Raw genomic sequence first — 22,327 nt, 5'->3', positions numbered from 1 at the left:
AATTGTTTAGGATAAACTCCAAACTGGTTGAATGCCAGATCGAAAAATTAGTCATTAATGAAACAATGTTAACTTTAAAGAAAGTCTGAAGTGGAAGGAAATGTATATGAACATGGATAAAAAGCACAGATGGTATCCTTAATGAATTTTGCAGACCATGTAAGGATAAGAGGGATAAAAATGTTAGATAACAGGATCCAAAATGTCTCAATAGTTTAGAAAATATGGCTGACAGTCTTAAAATGAAATTTTATACTAATAAAGGATTTACACTCAGAATCAGAACAATAGTACAAAAGAGGGGAAAACCTTGGCTAAATGATCTTTGGTCTACAAAAATATTGAGGTTTTAAAGGATTTCAGGTTCAATATTGGTCAAAGGTGTGAAATGACAAGTCCGTTCCCTCCCCTGGCCCCCCTTCCCCCTCTCCATGCAAATCTGATGTCAGGCTGCATTAACAGAGGCATAATGGTCAATATTATGAAAGGAGTAACTATGTTGTATTGAGCCCTGGTCTGACCACATCTGGAGTACTGTGTATAGTTTGGGGCACTACATTTTTAGAAGCACATTTTTAATTTGGAGAAAGTTCAGAAAAAGTGATCAAGATGGTAAAGTACTTTAATCTCTTTTTACATAAAAACCACTTGAAGGAACTGAGAATTTTTGGTCTTTAATTAAAAGAGACATGTTAGTTGTATTTAAGTATCTGAGTCACACATGGCACTCATATTTTTGAATCAACAACTAAAACTCAGAAAAAAATTCTTTTAATAACAGTTATCTTCCTTGATTCATGATCAAACTCTGTAAGGGCCAGGTCCAAAAAAATCTAATGACAATTCTTTTCTACCATTTCCCCCCCTCTTGTTCCCACATAAGTCTCAGTTTAATGAATATTGCCTGCCTCTCCTTCTCCTTCTCTTTCTCCCTCTCCCTCTCTCTCAGGTTTGACCTGGTTTTTTTTTCTCTTTCTACATTCAGTTTTTGCCACAAGTTCTTCTGCAAAATATACCTACATTTAGATCTCTGTAAACATTTTTTATTTCTAGTCACTCTGTAATGAACATCTATAATCAATCACTATACAAAAAACTAATATTAAACACGTCTATATATCTTCCCCTGTATTATTACTCCATTATCACTGTAATTTTACTCTCTTAATGATACTTCAAGTCATTTTGAGTTTTTTATATATATGCACAGTCCCTACATATCCCATTTCTCCAATGTCTACTAAATTCTTCCTTATTTATGAGTGGCAATGCTTTCTCTTCATCAGACTACACATTTCTTAAAAAACAAATGTGTGTATGATGTCATAATACTGTGTTGATATAACCATGTCTAGTCAACACTTTCAATCTTCCCATAGACTTGGTACAAATTTGCTACATTGAGTATTATTTCCTAAATCACACGCTCTTCCTTAATTTTATTTCTGCAACTAAGGTCTAAGTCTTGACTTTAAAGTCTCTATCAAGAATTGCCCTGCCCTATGTCCTATTGACATCTCCATACCTCCATTCTAGACAAATACCATTTTCCTGTGCATCTAGACCTGGTCATGCTAGAACTGGTTCATCATTCACAGAAATCAAAGAAAAACCTTAAGCCTATGGGAATTCCAATGACTCCATTTTCAATTCTTTCTTACTGCTGGATTACACAAATTTCTGCCTTATTAAGCTCTTAAGACTAATCTTTATTTTAGTTCCTGCTACTACTTACTATTTAGGTTACTACTTAGTTTATATTTGACTGCTATGAATTTCTTATGCCTGTTGGATCTTTTAAGACATCTCTCAGCTCTACTCTAGGTTTAGCTGCTTACCCTAAATTCACAACTATTATCTCATACTATTTTCAGATTCAAGTTTTTTTGTACTGCATCAAAACTTATTTTCAAATATTATAACCAAAGTACTCCAGGTCTGTCTCAGAATCTTGTAGCAATTGCCAAAAAACTCTAGGAATTTTGATGCTCATATGTAAAATAAGGATAATAAATTACCTATCTACCATGTTAAGATAAATAAATTGTATTTTTAGTTCAATTTCAGTATATTTAATATTTCTTTCCCTCCACATGCTGATAGACTTTTGTATTATATTACAAAGAATCTAAACCAGTTTAAAACAAGTTTTACTTTGGTATCAGTCAACAAATAAGAATATGTTTAGTGTTTATAAGATTTTTGAATTCACATCTTTTTACTCCAAATCCACTGTTATTTACACATTATTGTTTGCCTATACTAAAACACTAAACTATTAAAGAAAAACAGTACAGGATGCAGCTAGGTGGCTCAGTGGATTGACAGCCAGGCTAGAGATGTGAGGTCCTAGGTTCTTAAAGGTTAGTTTAAAAAGACATAATTTTCCCCCCTCCAAGTTTCTGGATCTTGTGAAATTTATCTACTAACCTCTTGAAGGAGAAGTCCACAAATTAAGCTTCCTATGACAAGTAAACCCTTAAAAAAAAAATAGCATACCTTGTCATCACCAGGGCAACGATATAAATTCTGAAAAGTGCTAATGATGTTATTACTAAATCTGGGTGCAAACACATCCTTTTCTTGACCAAACTGATGTCGAGATTGTCGTACAATGGAGTCAATAACATAAAGTCCAGGTACTTTATATTCTGGTTTACACTAGAAAAGAGAAGAAAGTGAGGCAAAATTTTAAATCTCATGACAAAACATCACAAATTCTATACAAACAATAAAATTGTAATTTGGGCATAAGTTCTTAGTTTGTAGCTCTTCTTAATAGCAGGAAAAACACCTGAACCTTAGAATCATGCCAGTCTGGTAGTAGATTAGCTGATAATATAAAGCAAAGTCTAAAAATGTAAGGAAAACATTTAAATTCATCTAATAGTTTTACCACCAAGAACTGATGGTGGCTATTGTATATACATGTAATGAATGACAGGACCTAAATCCCAGTTATAAGTTTAAATATACTCATGACAAAACTATGATAATGAAGGGAGTCAATTCAGTAAAAAGAACAATTATTAAGTAAATAAATGAATCTCTGAGAAATACATCACCAATATGTATCTAACCTATTTCCACTAAAACTTCAAATGAATAAGATCACAGATTTCTATATTGGCATGAGGGAAATTTTTTTTAGATAAATATTACCACAGAATTGTGACCACAGTGCTCAACATATAGACATATAATAAATGTTTACCGACTGAAAAATAACATACTTCATAATCAAAACTATTTTAAATCTATTAACCAACAGACCAATAGTTATTTTAAATATATTATGTTTCTAAAAACAGTTATAGTGGTATTTCCCCCAAATTGCAATCAATATAAGACTTGCCATCTGAGGTAACGAGTTAAGTTCCTAAAAAAGCATTACTATACTGTACTTTTTATCCACATGAAAATAAAAAGAAAATATGTTTTTGGTTTTATTTTTTCATCAGTAATAGTTAATGGATAACAAATACCATATAAGTTGAAAAAAAATTGTTGTAGTTTAATGAGGAGAGATAATAAAAGTTCATTAAAGACAATTTTTGCAAAATTCTACTAATTTAAACAATTTCAAAAAGTGAAAACAAATGAAGGTTTACCTGGAAATTATTAGAGTCTGAATACACCTTTTTAAACACGGTTCCTTCAAACACAGTTACTATTTGTGCCATTCAAATTACTAGTTCTTATATTACTATTTCTTAGAAACTAATCAGCATCAGCCTATCTGCTTAGTATAATCCAATCACAAACCATAATAAATTTACAGTAGTGTATAAACTAAAAAAGTTATTTACTTTAACTACATAACCTGATAATCCTAATAATTACCAACAGTAAGGAGTAGTTAGTAGTACTGTTAATAAGTAACATTAATATAGTTTTTTCTATGTGCCAGGCATAGCCGATCTCCAAAACAACTGGAATAAGGATTAATGTAAGGGAGAAGAGGCATCATTGGTGCAGCCATGAATCAGTATTATCATTTTGGAAAGCAATCTGAAATTATGTGAATTGACTAAAATAGCTATCACTTTAACGCCGAAATTCCACTTTCAGATTTATACTCAAGTAAGATCATTGATAAGAAGAAAGTCTCTATATATATCAAAATATTTATAGTAGTATTTATTGTGGGAGGAAACAAATGGAATTATGGTTAAAGTATTCATCAATTTAGGAATGGCTAAATAAATTGTGAAAATAAATATTTTCTTGTTCAGTCATATTCAACTTTCATATGCTCCACCTGAGATTTTCCTAGCAAAGTTACTGGAGTAGTTTGTCATTTCCTTATCATTCCTTATTATTATTATTTTTTTGACAGATGAGGAAACTGGAGCAAACAGGATTAAGTGACTTGCCCAGAGTCACACACCTAATGTGTGAAGCCAAATTTGAATTCAGGTCTTTCTGACTCCAGGCTGGGCATTCCAACTATAGGATGAATACAGAGAAACATAAGGTTTACATAATCCCATGCAGAATGAAATAGAGCCAAGCAAAAAAATTTACATGACCACAATAATATAAATGAAAAGATCAAAAGAGAATGGTAAAAAGTTATAAAGAATTAGCCTGATTCCAAAAAAAGGAAGTTGAAAGAGATGCCCATCCCACTCTGAAGAGAGGGGACCCCATTCAGAAGTGTGCTAGATTTGACTTTTGCAATGTATCAATCATTTTATAGCTTTTTTTGGTCTTCCATTTTTTCCCTTAAAAATATTATTTATTTATGGATTAGCTCTCTGGAAGATGTAAAATTGCAAGAAATTTTAGTAAGGAAGAGACAAATATCAGTAAAAATTTTATTCTAAAAAAATTGATATAATTTTAAATAATATTAGAAATGTAAGCAATAGCAATAAGAGAAGACAAAGAAAGTGAAGGAATCAGAATGGACAAAGAGGTAATAAAACTATCACCTTTTGCTGACAATATGACATTATTGGAATAGTGGACAGTGGAAAAGCCCAGAGATTCAACTAAAAAAGTTAGTTGAAACTATCAGTAATTTTAATAAAGTAGCAGAATGTAAAATAAACCCACACAAATCATCAGTATTTTAATATATTACTAATAAAGTATTATAAGAAGAGAGAAATACTCCATTTAAAATAATTACAGAAAGAATAATATTGGGAGTTGCCCTGCCAAAACAAATCCAGGAACCATACAAATATAATCATAAAACACTTTTTACCCAAATAGATCAAAATAACTAGAGAAATGATAACTCTTCATAGATGGGCAGAGCCAACATAATTAAAATGACAACCCTGCCTAAACCAATCTATTTATTTAATGCTATTCCCACTTAATTAAAAAAGAATCTTATTGAGCTAGAAAAATAAAAACAAAAGATCAAAAATAGCAAAAGAATTAATGGGGGAAAATCTAAGGAAGGTCTAGTAGTACCAGATTTTTAAACTATATTATAAAGCAGTGTAATTATCAAAACTATCTGGTTATCAGCTAAGAAATAGAAAAGTAGATCAGTAGAACAGGATGGACATACTGCAAATAGTAGTAAAAGATTATAGTAACCTTCAATTTGGCAAAAATATAGATTCAGGCTGCTGTAGTAAGATCACTATTTGGCAAAAACTGCTAAGACAAATGAAAAGTAATTTGGCACAAACTAGGTATAGGCCAATATCTTTCACCTTTCACTAAGATCAAAATGGATAAATAATTTAGACATAAAAAGGAGTTATAAGCAAATTAGGACAAAGTAAAATAACTTTCATATTTTTGGATATAAGACGAATTTACAAGTAAACAAAAGATGGAGAGTTTGCAAGATGTAAAATGGATGGCTCTGAGTACATTAAACTGAAAAGTTTATTTTACAAATAAGACAAATGTTACCAAAATTAGAAGGAAAGCAGAAAACTGGGGGAAATCTTTTCAAAGTCTCTCAGATCTGGCGGTCTCTCAGAGCCATCTCCCAAGAGATAAATTTGTGAAAGACAGGAAGTTTTCAAATTCAGATAGCATTCTTTGTTGTAAGTCCCTCAGAATTGTCTTGGATCGTTGTATTGCTGAGAATGGTTGAGTCTATCACCATTAAATCAATATTCCTATGAAATCATCCTGTCCATCATTTCTTTTTTTATTTTTGTATTTTGTATTTAGGTATTTCTCCATGGTTATATGATTCATGTTCTTTCCCTCCCTTTTTTTCACCTCCCAGAGCTGACAAGCAATTCCACTGTGTTATACATATGTTATCACTAAATAACTATTTCTATATTATTCATTTTTGTAATAATCTTTTAAAAAACAAAACCCTGGATCCAATACCCATATAAAAAAGTAAAAACTCAAATGTTTTCCTTTTATGTTTCTGCTTCCGCAGTTCTTTCTCTCAATGTAGATAACATTCTTTCTCATAATCCCCTCAGGATCATTGCACTGCTATCAGTAACAAAGTTGATTACCTATGATCATCCCTCAATGTTTGAGTCTCTATGTACAATGCCTGGTTCTGCTCATTTCATTCTGCATCAGCTAGTGGAGGTCTTCCCAGCTCATATGGAAAGTTTATCATTCCTTATTGCACAATAGTATCCCATCACCATCATATATCTCAATTTGTTCAGCCATTCCACAATTGAGGGACACTCCCTCATTTTCCAATTTTTTTCCACCACAAGAAGTGTGGCTATGAATATTTTTGTACAAACATTTTTCATTATTATTTCTTTGAGGTACAAACCTCACAGTGGTATTGCTGGATCAAAGGGTATGCACTCTTTTAAAGCTCTTTGGGCATAATTACAGATTGAGTTTCAACACTTCACAATTTCACCAGCAGTTTATTAGTGTCTCAATTTTGCCACATCCCCTCCAACATTTATTATTTTCATTTACTTTCATATTGGCCAATCTGGTAGGTGTGAGGTGGTACCTTAACAGTTGCCTTGGTCTTCATTTCTCTAATTAGGAGGGATTTACAACATTTTTTCATGTGATTATTGATAGTTTTAATTTCTTTATTTAAAAAGTGCCTACTTCTCTTATCACCTTTCCCTTCTACTTTCCTATAGGATAAGATAAGTTTCTATATCCAACTGATTGTGTATGTTCTTCCCTCATTGAGTCAATTCTGATCAGAGTAAGGTTCAAGGGCTCCCTTCCTTACCTCCCTCATCTTTGTCTCCACTGTAAAAGCTCTTCCTTGCCTCTTTTATGCGCACTAGTTTACTCCATTGTTTTCCCTTGCCCCTTCTTTCTCATACCTTAATTCATTCATATTTAGCTCACGCCCTTGTCCTCTATCTACATATACTTCTGTCATAATAATAATAAAGTTCTTAAAGGTTACAAGAATCATCTCCCCATGTGGGGATGTAAACAGTTAACCTTATTGAATCTCTTTTGATTTCTTTTTCCTGTTTATCTTTTTATACTTCTCTTAAGTCTTAAATTTCAGAGCCAAATTTTCCATTTACCTCTGGACTTTTCCTCAGGAATGTTTGGAAGTCCTCTATTTGACTGAATACCCATTCCCCCCCACCCCCCGCCAAATATTATGCACAGTTTTGTTATGAAAATGATTCTTGGTTGAAGTTCCAGCTTCTTTGCCCTCTTGAATATCATATTTTAGGCTCTCAGATCCTTTAATGTAGAAGCTAATGAATCTGTAATCCTGACTGTGGCTCTACAATATTTGAATTGTTTCTTTTTGATTGCTTACAACATTTATTTCCTTGACCTGAGAGTTCTGGGAATTTGGCACTAATAATCCTGGAAGTTATCCTTTGGGGATTTTTTTTTTCAGGAGGTAAATGGTGGAATCTCTCCATTTCTATTTTATCCTATGGATTCAAGAATATCAGGGCAGTTTCCCTTGATAATTTCTTGGTGATATCTCAGCTCTTTTTTTTGATGATAGCTTTTAAGTAGTCCATTAATAGAGTATTCTCTCCTGAATTTATTTTCCAGTTCAGTTGTTTTTTTCAAATGCAACATTTCACATTTTCTTCTATTTTTTCATTCTTCTGACTTTGTTTGGTTCTCGATATCTCATATAATCATTAGCTTACATTTACCCAATTCTAATTGTTAAGGAATTGTGTGAGTTTTTTGCTTCCTATTCCATTTGGCCAATTCTACTTCGTAAAGAGTTCAAGGAATTTTTATACTGCTTTTTCCATATGACTGATTGTATCCTTTAAGGTGGTGTTCTTGTATGTATTTCCATTTGTCAAATTCAGTTATGAGTTCTTCTCTTCCGTAGATTTTTGTGCCTCTGTTACTAATTAGCCTATTCTGTTAAGGTAGTAACTTCTTTAATTTTTTGTGCCTCCTTTAACCTCTTTTTTCATGATTTTCTTTTAACACTCTCATTTCTTTTTCCAACTTTTCTTCTACCAATCTTATTTGATTTTAAAAATCCCTCTTGAGTTCCTCCATTCGTTATTTTTGGACTTGAGACCAATTCCTATTTTTCTTTGGATACAGCAGGATTTTGCTGTCTTCTGAATGTTTTTTGTTTTTCTCTTATCACCAAAATAATTTTCTATCGAGTTTCTTTTTTGCTTTGCTTTCTGTTATTTGCCAGTCTATTTCTTTTCTTTTTATTTAAAAAATTACTACAAATAGGCTCTGTCAGTTGGGCTCTTTAACTGTGGTAAAGGGAACACTGTTCCAAGTGTCATGGCCTTTATGCAGCCATCAAAACTAGCTCTGGAGATAGATAAGCTTTCAGTTCTTCCAAATTGATATGATATAAGGAGAGGTGTGTTTAACACTCTCCTGGCCTGTGCTCTGGTGTCTAAGTAACTACAAGAATTTTTTTCTGACTTAGAACTGTGACCAAGGTCTCCTGCTCCTCTGTGGCCACAAGTACTGGTGTATGCAAGTGCTACTCCTCTTTAATCTAAGATCTCAATCCAGGGCTGCAACCTGGATCTGGGATGGGCAATGTGACAAGTCTTACACCTAGAGCCAACAAAGGGGCCCCTATAGACTCCTTCTGAGCATTTGTCCAATCCTTCCTTACTACCTATGACTGAGAGTTCCAGAAGCCTTTGCAGCTTATTCAGCTACTCCTAGGGCCTATTACCATCTGTGAGGCCTATCTTGGCATGTTACTTTGGGCTCTATTTCCATACCAGTGCAATTGATTTTTTGTACTGGCCTTCCAAGTTGATTTAAGTTGAAAAATTATTTCATCCCATCTTTTCATGCTTCTCCAGAATTCATTTTGAGGCATTATGTCTTAGTTTTTGGGAGGATAATTTGGTAGATATCAGGTCAATGTGTGTACCTTCTCCACCATCTTGGTTCTGCCCCCTTCCACTAAACGAACCTTCCTCATAAGTACCTAATGATTATCCTTTTATTTCCCAAGTAACTTCTTTCTTATGTAACTTCCATCTTTGTGAATGTTCATTCACAAGTAGAAAGGTAGTGTCTCTGTTTCTGTCTGTCTGTCTGTCTCTCTCTTTAAACTTTACCTTACACCTCAGAATCAATGCTATATATTGGTTGCAAGGCAGAAGAGTGGTAAAAGCTAGGCAATGGAGGAATCAATGACTTGCCCAAGGTCACATATCTAGGCAGTGTCTAAGTCCAGATTTGAAGCTAAGACCACCTGTCTCTAACCCTGATTCTCTATATACCGAGCCACCAAGCTACTAGCCTTTTATAAGGGCTAAGATTAGTCAATCAATCAATATTTGTTAAGCTCCTACTATGTGTTGGGTATTACACTAAGTTCAGGGTACACAAAGAAGGGCAAAGAATAAATCTGCCATCAAGGAGCTCAGGATCCAAAGAGGAGACATAAATGAATGTACAAACAAGCTATGTACAAAATAAAAAGGAAATACTCATCAGAGCAAGGTACTAGAATTGAGAAACTGGGAAAGGCTTCCTGTAGAAAGTGTTATTTTAGCTCAGACTTAAAAGAAAATCATAATACTGCTTTCTTATCTAACAGAACCAACCAATCACATTATGTCATTCAAATTTTATAACATTTAGCAATTTAAAAACTTACCTCACAAAAACTCTGGTAACTATATAATATAAAAATCTTCCTGTTACAGCTATAGAAGTCAAGAAGTAAACTGACTTGCACAAGATAACAAAATTCATAACAAATCTCTGAAATGAACCAGTCATCTGACTCCCACTCTAGTGCTCTTTCCAACAGTCTTTTGGTTATTTCATCTGACCTATTTTAGCCATAAAAGGAAAAACTATATATTAATAAACTTATAAGGAAAGAGAATTTAAATTTAGCTCAATAATAAAGAAGAGCCACCTAACAAAAAATTTCTCCAAAATTTTAATGGGCTACTTAAGAGGTGGGAAAATTCCCTTTATTGAAGGTCTTTAGACAAAATAGATAGAGGATGACCTGTTAGGGATATTATAGGAAAAAAAGAATGCTTCAGGAAAGAAGAGGACAAGAAACTTCTGGCACTTCCATTCAAATATAACATTCTAAGATTCTATGTTCACATATTAAGGAGTGCTCAAAGACTGTTTTTCTTAATCCTTTTTCCTCCCCTACCTATAAGGACAACAGTTTGATTACCAGTGTATCCCTTTTAGTGCTTTACACACAGCAGGAATTCAATGTATGTTTACTGAAATGAAAGGTTATTTTCATTTCTTTCTAGTAATTACAAAATGTTCCTGAAAACTGGATACCCAAAAAGGCTGCTGGCTGGATAGCTTTTACATGTTGCTGTTAATTTATTCCCTTCCAAAAAGTGGTTCTGAGAGACCACAATATTAAAAAAGGATGCTATAACCGTATATGATAATATATGATAACCTTAGTTAAAAGAGAGATGAGTTCTAAACAGCAATAAAATTAAAGCCAATCAGGTATCTGTACCAAGTAGCACCTGTAAGGCCACTAAATTACCTAAGGAGGGGAGACTTCCAGTTCAGGTTAGAAACAGGACAAGTCAAGCTTGCATGCTGATTAGCAATAAGAATAGCCCCAAGAATTGGCAATGAATGTCTAACCTGGTTGAGACAGGGAGATCTAGTCTCATCATAAAAATTATGTGAAAATGCAGTTCACATAAGGCAAAATATTCTTACTCAATTAAATGTTATGCTAAGCTTTAAGAAACTTTTTGTAAACTTTTCTGGATAACCTAGGTTAGAAAACATATACAATTAGAAAACTTATAAATGTCCCTTATTAATATGTTTTAAAGTCCCAACCACATGAAAACCTTTTCTTGCCCAATGAATAATAATGTGTTGTGGTTTAAAAAAACATAACAGACACATTAGAATTCCTTTGAGATTTTTCGGTGACAAAATCCAACAATTTTTATACTGTTTTCATGATATTAAAGGCACTCAATAACTTGAAAAAGATTTTTAGTTTGTTTCTAAAACTATGATATGCAAGCATGTTAATAACAATGTATTATATGGCTATAGGATTTTGTAAATTCTCTCAGGGGAAGGAGTACCAACTCTCATGAAACTAGAATACTTTCTCAAAAGTATTAAAATCTTAAAACACCCACAGCATTAATACTTCATGGCACAGGAGTTTGCAATAGAAGTGAAGGACTTCAATTATGTAGTTAATTATGGAATTCTCCTCCTTCCATAAGCTGAGCAACTAAGAATTTTCTGCCTTGCCACAATGAGGTAACGAGAAGAATCTCTCTTCTGAAACTTAGTAATTCTAAGAAGAAAAAACCGGTTACTAATGTGGAAATGATGGAAGCAACCACTGTCATCTTAATGTGACAAAAGAGAACTCACGAATAGTCTAGTGTAACCTTATATTTTGGGAGAAGAATTTTTCAACATTTCAGAAGAACGATAAATAGAATAACCAATCCAGACCGGATACTTGAAGAATGAAATTTTAAAGACAGAAATAATTCTATTACAAGGAGGAATTTTCTAAAGCAGTGGCTTTAAAGCTTTTTTATACTCTTTAAAAAAATTGAGAACCCCACCCTCAAAAGTTTTTGTTTATGTGGGTTATGTCTACCAATATATATTTTATTTGAAATTAAAACATCTTAATATATTACCTTTTTTTCTTTAAACCTTTACCTTCCATCTTTTATCATTATTAAATATTGGTTCCTGAGCAGAAGAACAATAAGGGTAGGCAACAGTGTTTAGTGGCCTGCCCAGGGTCACACAACTCTGGAGTTTCTTAGACCAAATTTGAAACCAGGACCTCCTGTCTCTTCTCTAGGCTTTGTTCTCTATTCATTGAGCCAATTAGTTGCCTCATCTTAATGTTATAACGAAAAGAAAATTTTGACCTAGAGGATCCCCTGTGAGGGTTTAGAGTACCCACTAGTTTCACTGGACCATATTTTGAGAGCTACTGCTTGCAAGAGACTGAGACTGATATCAATAAACAATGAACTCAATAATGATCTTGGATCAGAAAAAGAAAGCACAAAAAATGTGCTTTTGCCAGCATAGGGAGGCAAAAGAAGATGGATACAAAAGTCGAGTCATAGTCATGAAAAATGAAAACTGATGAGTAAAAAATAAAGGAGAATAAAAAAGATATTTCACTATACTGAAGGAAAGAGGAGAATCAAAAATGGAAATGGGGAAAAGGTAGAACCACTTCTATGCTCTTTAAAAACAGAATAATTCTAAATTCGAGTGGAGAAAACAAAAATGGATAAAGGAGAACCAGAAAAAAGTAGAGAGAAAATAAGATAGAATAGCTAGATAATCTGGGTAAATTAAAGTCACTAATTCCAGAAAAATTACTTACCAAATACCAAAAGCATATACTTTTGTTGAGTGAGTTAGTGATTTTCAAGAAGTGACATAGATTAATGGAGGAAAATTGCATTAATTTGCTATATAGTCTAAAAACATTAAGCCAGTGAGTCTCACCTGAACTCCTAGCAAAATTCCAGAATGTATTATTAAGGGAATTAATGAACACTTATAAGAGGAAACAGTTACCACAAAGACGCAGCATCAAGAATAGGTTATACTATATTAACTTCATTTCCTTTTTTGGACAGGGTAATTAAACTAGTAAATCAAGAGAAAGAATCAACTGACCTATATTTAATGAAACAATAAAGTTTCACACAATTTTTATAGGTAAGGTAGCCTACACAATTTTATAGATTAGATAAATTTTGAACTGGTTGAATGGCCAGAACATGGGTGGAGTAATTAACCGGGAAGGAAGACTCTAGTGGAATGTTCCAGTGGTCTGTGCTTGGCCCTCTGTACTATTTAACATTTTTGCCAATGACCTGGATAAAGACAGATGTTTCATTCTCATCCAATTTTATGGTGAGAGAAGGGACAAGTAATATATTGAATGAGCCAGGATCCAGAAAGATCAGGCTAGAATATTGTCTGAAACCTTTGAAGTTAACATTTAATTTCATACTGATAAAATTAAAGGTTTACATTTGGATTTTTAAAAGAACAATTACAAAATGAAAGAATCTTGGCAAGATGATAGTTGGTCTGAAAAAGATCTGAGGATTCGTGTGGAATACTATTTCAGTAAGCAGTGTTATATGGAAGCTACCAAAAAAAAAAGTGATATTGGGTTGCACTAAGAAAAGTACAATATCCAGTATTATCAGAAGGAGACAATCTTTCCACACTCTATCCTGATCAGACCACGTCTGGATAATTGAATATAATTCTGTGTAATACATTCAAAAAATAAATTTTTGGACCCTTACCTTCTGGCTTAGAAGTGATACTAAGGGCTAGACCATTGGGGTCAAGTGGCTTGCCCAATATTAAAATGATCAGCCCTATGGATACTAAACTTTACCCAGGAAAACTCTATGACATTATATCTTGATTTTTAGACTAGTGAACCCTTTTAATGCCTTGTCTAAACCTTCTATCTCCCTAATACCTACCGTAAAGCCCCAAATACAGTAGAAAGTTTTTTGAAATGAATCAAAAAAAGGGAGAAAAAATTTGAATACATGACAAAAAAAAAACCTTCTTCTTGAATCTGACTCTAAAGGACATGAGGTAGAAATAAATATCATCATAGAAAGTGGCACAAAGCCAAGAACTTAAAGAGATCTAACCACCTGTATTGTCATTGTGTGCAGACCACTATTAGTGCTTCTAAATGGCTGCCATGGAATTATTTCCAATTCTAATCCTCCCCTTTTGCTTTCACTGGAAGATCATTGTACTAAGTCTATCATAAGCAGCAAACTATGTTTTTATTTAGCTGCTGGATGAGAAAAAATGCCTTAGCGGAACAGAATTCACTTGAAGTCATTATGTTCAGCCCCATTCAAAAGGGGCACTACTGTAGAAGCTTACACCTTGAAATATATTTAATAAAAGGTGAAAATACAGCTCATCACATATTTAATAAAAGGTGAAAATACAGCTCATCACATTGATAAAATCACACTTTATCAAATGATCAATGCTTACTACCACCAGATATATATTTATCATAATGTTAGTAAATTTGTAAAGTGCTAGCAAAAATAAAATGCATAATTCTTTCTTATAATTTAGAATAACTGCACTAGTGATCTGCACTTTAAGGTTTATAAAATACTTTGTATATGAGATTCATATATAGTAACCTTGGGGGTAGCAGGTTACCTCCATTTCATGGAAATTAGGAAATAAGACTTAGAAAATTAAAATAAAAACCAGCTAATTAATGAGTAACTTTTAAGCATCTACTATATGCCAAGCATTGTCTTAGGCACTAAGAATATAAAGCCAAAGACAAAATGAGGAATTCTTGGGTTTACATTTCATTGTGAAAAAAATGAATGTATCTGTATATATGTATATACAAACAAGCATAAATACAAAGTATCTATAAGATTTCCCTAGGGAGATCATAACAATCATCATATATAAGAGGTGATACTTGAACTGAGCTTGGAAGGAAAATAGGAACTCTTTAAGAGGTAGAGTTGAAGTGCATCAGATGAAAAGTCAAGCACAAGGAACAGCAGAATGACCAGTATAACTAAAATATAGAGTTTAAGTTTAAGAAGAGTTGTAAAGTGCCATTAAGTCTAAAATATAAACCAGAGACAGATTGTGATGGGTATTCAATGCTAGAGAAATTTATATTTTACCCTAGAGGTGGTAAGAAGTCACTGGAGCTTTCTGAGCAGGAACATAGACATGGTCAGGCTTATGCTTTGAGACAACACTTCAGTAGCCAATTGTAGGTCAAAAAAAGGGGAAGAAACTTGAGAAAGAAAAACCCGTTAGGAAGCTATTGAAATAGTCCAGGTAATAGATGATGAAGACAGGAATTAAGGTGGTTTCAGTACAAATGGAAAAAGGGATAGGTACTAGAAATGCTATGGAGGAAGAATCATTAATATTTGAAAAATGATTGGGCTTGGTTGGGTGTGGTGACAGAGAAAGAAAGTAGAGTATACCTGAGAGGTTAGGAACCCAAACAACTAGAAAAGGATGGTAATGATCTTAAGAAAAATGAAATAAATTACATGCATACTTGACTCAATTCTTCTATCCAATATTCTCCAGAAGATCTTTTTTTTTTTTAAATCCTTACCTTCTGGGGGGCAGCTGGGCAGCTGAGTGGATTGAGAGCCAGGCCTAGAGATGGGAGGTCCTAGGTTCAAATCTGACCTCAGACACTTCCCAGCTGTGTAACCCTGGGCAAGTCACTTGACCCCCATTGCTTAGTCCTTACCACTCTTCTGCCTTGGAGCCAATACACAGTATTGACTCCAAGATGGAAGGTATGGGTTTAAAAAAAAAAATCCTTACCTTCTGCCTTAGCATCAATACTAAGTGGATATGATTAGGGTTTTGATGTTAAAAGACCATTCTACTGCAAATATGAACATGGAAATGGGTTTTGAACAATGATACATGTATAACTCAGTGGAACTGCTTGTCAGCTTCAGGGGGTGGGGTGGGAGGAAGAAGAGGAGGGATCATAAATGTTGTAACCATGGAAAAATTTTCCAAATTAAAAAGGGAAAAAAATAAAGAACTAATACTAAGTATTGGTTATAAGGTAGAGGAGCAATTGCATTTAAGTAACTTACCCAAGGTCACATAGTTGAGAAGTGTCTGGAGGCTACATTTGAACCTAGAACCTCCTGTCTCCAACCCTGGCTCTTTATCCACTGAGCCACGTATTAGCCCTTACAGTCATTAATCTTGAATCTCTCATAATGTGCTAGGTGCTTTCCAGCTAGCTACAAATGCCCTTATCTTCCCCTTCCTTAAAAACCTCTCAACTGATCCAATCATTCCCAGTAGCTATTGTTCTAAATCTCTTCTTTTTCATACCTAAATTCCTGGAGAGCATTCTCTTCTAAACTCTTTGTAGTATGACTTCTGCCTTCATCTTTCAACTAAAAAATAAGCTAATCAAAATTACCAATAATGTATTAATTACCAAAACTAATAGTCCATTCTCAATCCTCATTCTTTTTTAAATTTCTGCAACATTGACCCTGTTATTTACTCTCTCCAGTCAAGATTTTAACAATGTTTCTTTCTCCTAGTTCTCTTCCTACCTGGCTGACTGCTTCTCAAGTCTCCTTTGCTGGATCTTTCTGCAAGGTGTGGGCAAGGTGTCTGTCTCCCCCCAAGGATCTGATTTAGGCCCTCTTCTCTTCTCCTTCTATACCAGGAGTTTTTAACCTGGAATCTATGGGACCCCAAAGGGGTCCATGAAAAAAAAAATTCAGGGTGTGGTTTTGGATGGGAAAAATAAAAATTACATTTTTATTTTCACTGTCCTCTAACTGAAATTTAGCATTCTCTTTGATTATGAATTTTTTTTTTTAAAAGTACTATTTTAAGAAGGGTTTCCCATCACAGAAAAGGTGAAGGACCTTGGCTCCTTGTTACCTTGCCTAGTAATCTCATCAGCTTCCTTGGGTTCAATCATTATCTCTATGTAGACCATTCTCTAAACTTTTTTTCCCAGCAGTAACCTCTCTCCTGATCTCTAGTTTGGCATCTTCAATTTACTAATCTCAAACTGGATACCATATTATCATCTCAAACTCATTATGTACTACACAGAACTTATCTTTTCTCTAAAATTCTCCTCTCCTAAGAATACTCCTATTACTGTGGGGTTGACACTACCCAATCTCCTGTCAAGTTCACAACCACAATGCCATCTTCAACTCTTCAATCATATTCTATGTATCCAATTTGTTGCGAGAGCTTGTGGTTTTAATCTTCACAATATTTCTTGTTATTGTCTCTTTTTCTCCACTAACAAACTCTACCTTTATACAAAGTCTGGACAACAATAGCTTGCCTCTTCCCTCTCTAGTCTGTATTTCACTCAGCTGTCAAACTGATCTTCCTTAAGAAGTCTGACCATGTCATTCTCCCTCTCTACTTAATAAACTTCAGGGGCTCTCTATTACCTCCAGGATCAAATACAAAATCTTCTGTTTGAATCCTAAAACAACCTTCAACAACCTGACCCCTTCCTACTTTTCTAATCTTCCTACATTCCACCCCCCTCAGCATCCTCTATAAACCAGTTATACTAAACTTCTAACTATAACTAACAATCTTCAAACATAGGACTCTGGTTCCTTATCCTAGACCTTACTGGTGATATCTCCTAAGTGAAATGCTACTTATCTCTGCCTCCTACTTTACCGGCTCTCTTCAAGAAATTGGTTCAACCATTCCCCAATTGATAAATGGACAAGGGACATGAATAGGGAGTTTTCAAATAAAGAAATCAAAACTATCAATAAGCACATGAAAAAATGTTCTAAATCTTATATAAGTAGAGAAATGCAAATCAAAACAACTCTCAGGTACCACCTAACACCTAGCAGATTATCCAAAATGACAGCAAAGTAATAAATGTTGGAGGGGATGTGGCAAAATTGGGACACTAATGCATTGCTAATGGAACTGTGAATTGATTCAACCATTCCAGAAGGCAATTTGGAATTATGCCCAAAGGGCTTTAAAAGACTGTCTGCCCATTGATCCAATCATACCACTGCTGTGCTGGGGTTGTACTCCAAAGAGATAATAGGTAAAAATACACATACAAAATATTCATAGCCATGCTCTTTGTGGTGGCAAAAAACTGGAAAATGGGGGGGGGGTGTCCATTGATTGGGGAATGGATGAACAATCTGATAGTGATGGGATGCTATTGTGCTGAAAGGAATACTGAACTAGAGCAATTCCATGTGAACTGGAAAGACCTCCAGGAATTTATGCAGAGTGAAAGGAACAGAACCAGGAGAACATTACACACAGAGACTGATACACTGTGGCACAATCAAACGTAATGGACTTCTCTACTAGCAGCAACGCAATGATCCAGGACAATTCAGAGGAACTTATAAGGAAGAACGCTATCCACATCCAAAGAACTATGGGAGTAGAAACGCAGGAAAAAAACAACATATGATTGATCACATGGTTTGATAGGGATATGATTGGGGATGCTGACTTTAAATGATCACTCTATTGCATATATTAATAATATGGAAATGGGTTTTGAATAATGATACCTATAAAACCCAATGGAATTGCCTGTCAGCTCTGGGAGTGGGGAGGAAGGGAGGGTAAAAACATGAATCATGTAACCATGGAAAAATATTCTAAATTAATTAAATAAAAAATTAAAAGAAAAAGAAATTGGCTCAAATCTCATCATCTCCAAAAGGCTTTTCCATCCCTTCCCTCTTAGATCATTCCCCATTTTGTGCACGCAAACACATGCACGCACACATTGTATAGGTGTATATATACACCTATATACATATATGCACCCTGTATCTTGTTCATACATAGTTGGGTGTGTGTTGCCTTCCTTATTGGATTATGAGCTCCCTGAGGGCAGGAACTTTAAACATTTTTTTGTATCCCCAGTGCTTAGCACACAGTACATGGTAAAAGGATAAGTGCTTAAAAAATGACTGTTGGCTAATTGAGGGAAAGAGGTCAGTGTGGAAGGAAAGATGATGATCTGTTTACTTTTGATCAATCAGAAAATTAGTATGAGGGAGTATTCAAATCCAAGATGTATAAATGGAGATTTGAACCCCGGATTTCAATCCTCAGAAGTCCTTGCTCTAGTTCCCAAGATGCCCTATAATCTCACTGAGATCCCTACCTGGGCAAGATCAAAATTTCTATTTAAACTGGCTGTAAAGACTACTGATCTCTCTCTTCCTGCTTGTGCTTCAAAGCACATACTTCTCTCGAGATGTAGTATAAATGAAAGTGAATGGGCCTTTCCACCCTCCTAGGCACATGCTTTCTTATTTTGTATTTTCTTTATGTCTTAATCTTTAATAAATCTCTAAAAAATATAATACTTTTAGCACAGAAACTAAATTTTAATCTTAACAGTTTTGACTATCCACTTCAGAAAAATGAAATACCCTCAATCTTCTGATCTTTTGTCTACTGTAACTAAGTTCAGTATTTAATAGCTAGTGCCTAGTTTGTTTTTGCGCCTAGCAATTATTGGCTTTGTTCTTTTTTTCTCTTATCCTCAAATTATTGTAATCTTTAAGTTGATTATGTTTTCGTGATCCTTTTGGGGAAAATCTTTCCCAATAAGGATCATACAGGGATATGTATAAATGGAGATTTGAACCCCGGACTTCAATCCCCAGAAGTCCTTGCCCTAGTTCCCAAGATGCCCTCTAATCTCACTGAGATTCCCACCTGGGTGAGATATGAGATCAAAATTTCCATTTAAAATGGCTGTAAAGCCTACTGAGGCTCTCTTCCTACTTCTGCTTCTAAGCACATGCTTCTCTCAAGATGTAGTGTAAGTGAATGGGCCTTTCGGCCCTCCTAGGCATGTGCTTTCTTATTTTGTATTTTCTTTAATAATAAACCTCTAAAAACATAATACTTTTATTACTAGAAACTAGAATTTTAATCATAACAAAGACTTCCTGACACCAAGTTCAATGCTCTTCTATCTACTAAGCCATCTTATGAAAAATTATATATTTTTCTTCTCCCTTTTAAACATTGTCTGGATAATTAATTTTTTATATATTCTATATATTTATATCCCCAAAACTTATAACTCATTTTAATATATATTTACATAATGTATCAGATACTTACCTTCTGAATAAATTTCTCAACACTCTGTACCACATGTTTATAGAACTAAAATAAAAGAAATAACATACTTTTTAAACATGGTATAATTTTAAAAGTACAAATACATATATTTACCTATAGCAAATATATAGTATATACTTATAAAAGTTCATAGCACCTTTATGCTTGAACACATTCAAAACTACTAATAATTATGTGTTTCAAGAGATAGACAGTTATACTATGTAATTATAACACAGCTTTCTTAAAGGATTAGCATTTACAAGACTTGATCCTATTAACAAAAAGACATTCAAAAGTTTCTTATCTTACCAATAACTGTATAAGACAAATCAATAACAAGTAGTTTAACAAGTTTATAAAAATACTTCTTGTATTAAAATAACTACATTTAAAAAGCCCTGAAGAAAGAAATTATAAAATTCTGTTTAAGTAGAATGACTAGGGATATGAAGTGGTCAGATTACATCTTTTTAAATAAAACTTTCCATTATAAATGATTTATGTTCACTAGAATCACAAAGTGCCAGAGCAAGAAGGGAATCTAGTCTAAACCCTTCACTGGGCAAGAGAGGGAAAAAATTCCATTTAGAAGAATTAAAATAGGGGGCAGCTGGGTAGCTCAGTGGGTTGAGAGCCAAGCTTAAGAGATGGGAGGTCCTAAGTTCAAATCTGACTTCAAACACTTCCCAGCTGTGTGACCCGGGGCAAGTCTTTAACCCCCATTGCCTAGCCCTTACCACTCTTCTACCTTGGAACCAATACACAGTGTAAACCTCAAATTTCCTTAGACTTATAAATGTTGGAAATTTCACCATTGGGATATTTCATACTTGGAAAATTTCTTACTGATAGTCTATTGGAATGGGAACCCCATTGGCATGGGAGGTTCTTTCTCTTCCCTTCTTAAGATTACTTTAGGACAGAAACCCTTTGCTGAACAATGGAAAGGACTTTGACCTATGCTTAAGCATAGAACAGGAATTTCTTTGAGTCTTGATTGATTTTAGAATTGATACAATGGAGATACTTGGAATAAATCTCCACCCTATTCAGTCCTAATAGGATTGAGTAAGGGCTGCAGCCTAGATCAAAATTTAATTATTCCAATCTCTACCCTACTCAAGTTAACAGGATTTAGAAAGGGCTGTAGCAAAGGAGTAAAGATTTAATCATTTGAAAATATAACCTTCAACAGACATGTGCAAAAGCCAGAAACCTCTGGGCAGTCCTGGGTTAAGCTAGAGCCTCCATTGGCACAGGGAAATTGATGAAGAGTGATTGGTAGATGGGAGAACTGAGGGGAGGAACTTGGATGGTTTCCTTAAAGATAGGGGGTCTGGAGACTCCAAGAGGAGGGTGGAGGTTTTGGTCGGTGTGGTTCCTGGGCTCTGAGAAGGCTTGCTCTGAAGGAAGCTGAAGGTGGGGGCCTCTGAGACTGTTTCTCCATTTTGGACACGTGAGTAATAGGGACTGATCTCTTTTCTTTGCCCCAGCTATCTAAGGGCTTGGGCCTTTTGGCCCAGCCTAAACAGAAGGGGTATTTAAGCCCTATTCCCTTCTCTCCCCTTTTCTCTCTCTCTATCTCTAATTCCTTTCTTACTCCTATTGTAATTAAACTCCAAAAAAGGCTGAAGGCTGACTTGAGTTTTTCATTTAGGAATTACATAGCTGATTCCTTGGCGACCTTAAATTAATATATATCAGTCTTTTAAAGTGATTCCCTTGTAACAACAGTATTGGTTCCAAGACAGAAGACAAGGGTTTAGAAAAAAAAATTAAAATACACTTAGGACTAAAACTATGGAGATGATGTCTGAGGAATCAAAAAGTTGCTTCTAGACTCTTCCCAGAGTGGAGCTTCTTTACGAACATCAGTGATCATTACATTTTAAATACTGAATGTAAGAGCTCTTAGGCTATAATGACACTATACTATAACATACCTTACAGGTTGCTTTTTAGAGGAAAAAATATCTTGATATAACCTGCTTAGTGGTCTTGCTCTTTTATATACTCAATGCAAAAATAAAAATAAAAAGATAACTGATTATTTGAGTCTGGGGGGAAGAAGGAGGAACAAGATAAATGGGAGTTTCTTTAGTGTTCCAAAAGTCTTAATTCGGTGTTAATAGCTTAGATCTGCATTAAGACTTTTGGTCGTCATTTATCTAAGAATATGTAAAATTTTGTTATCTTAAAGAAAAAAATGCAAACCTGTATTGCTTAGATAATTATT

At 34.3% G+C, this 22,327-nt stretch overlaps 1 protein-coding gene across 10 annotated transcripts in view; it reads right to left on the bottom strand.

Moving 5' to 3' along the window:
- The window catches only part of SCAF8 (SR-related CTD associated factor 8), a 260,824-nt gene that overhangs the window by 203,054 nt on the left and 35,443 nt on the right, over positions 1-22,327 (bottom strand). For all 10 annotated transcript variants that reach the window (XR_001627207.2, XR_008916713.1, XR_001627208.2 and 7 more), the window contains 2 exons: positions 20,089-20,133; positions 2,500-2,661 (listed from right to left, as the gene is read on the bottom strand). Coding sequence is in view for 5 of the 10 variants with exons in the window: in XM_016428986.2 (XP_016284472.1) it covers positions 2,500-2,661; positions 20,089-20,133 (207 nt within the window). In the remaining 5 variants the exon portion in view is untranslated. The remainder of the gene's footprint in view (positions 1-2,499; positions 2,662-20,088; positions 20,134-22,327) is intronic.

This window comes from Monodelphis domestica, chromosome 2 (assembly GCF_027887165.1).
Source record: "Monodelphis domestica isolate mMonDom1 chromosome 2, mMonDom1.pri, whole genome shotgun sequence".
Taxonomy (NCBI): Eukaryota; Metazoa; Chordata; class Mammalia; order Didelphimorphia; family Didelphidae; genus Monodelphis; species Monodelphis domestica.
This window is presented reverse-complemented; position numbering and strand designations above follow the sequence as displayed.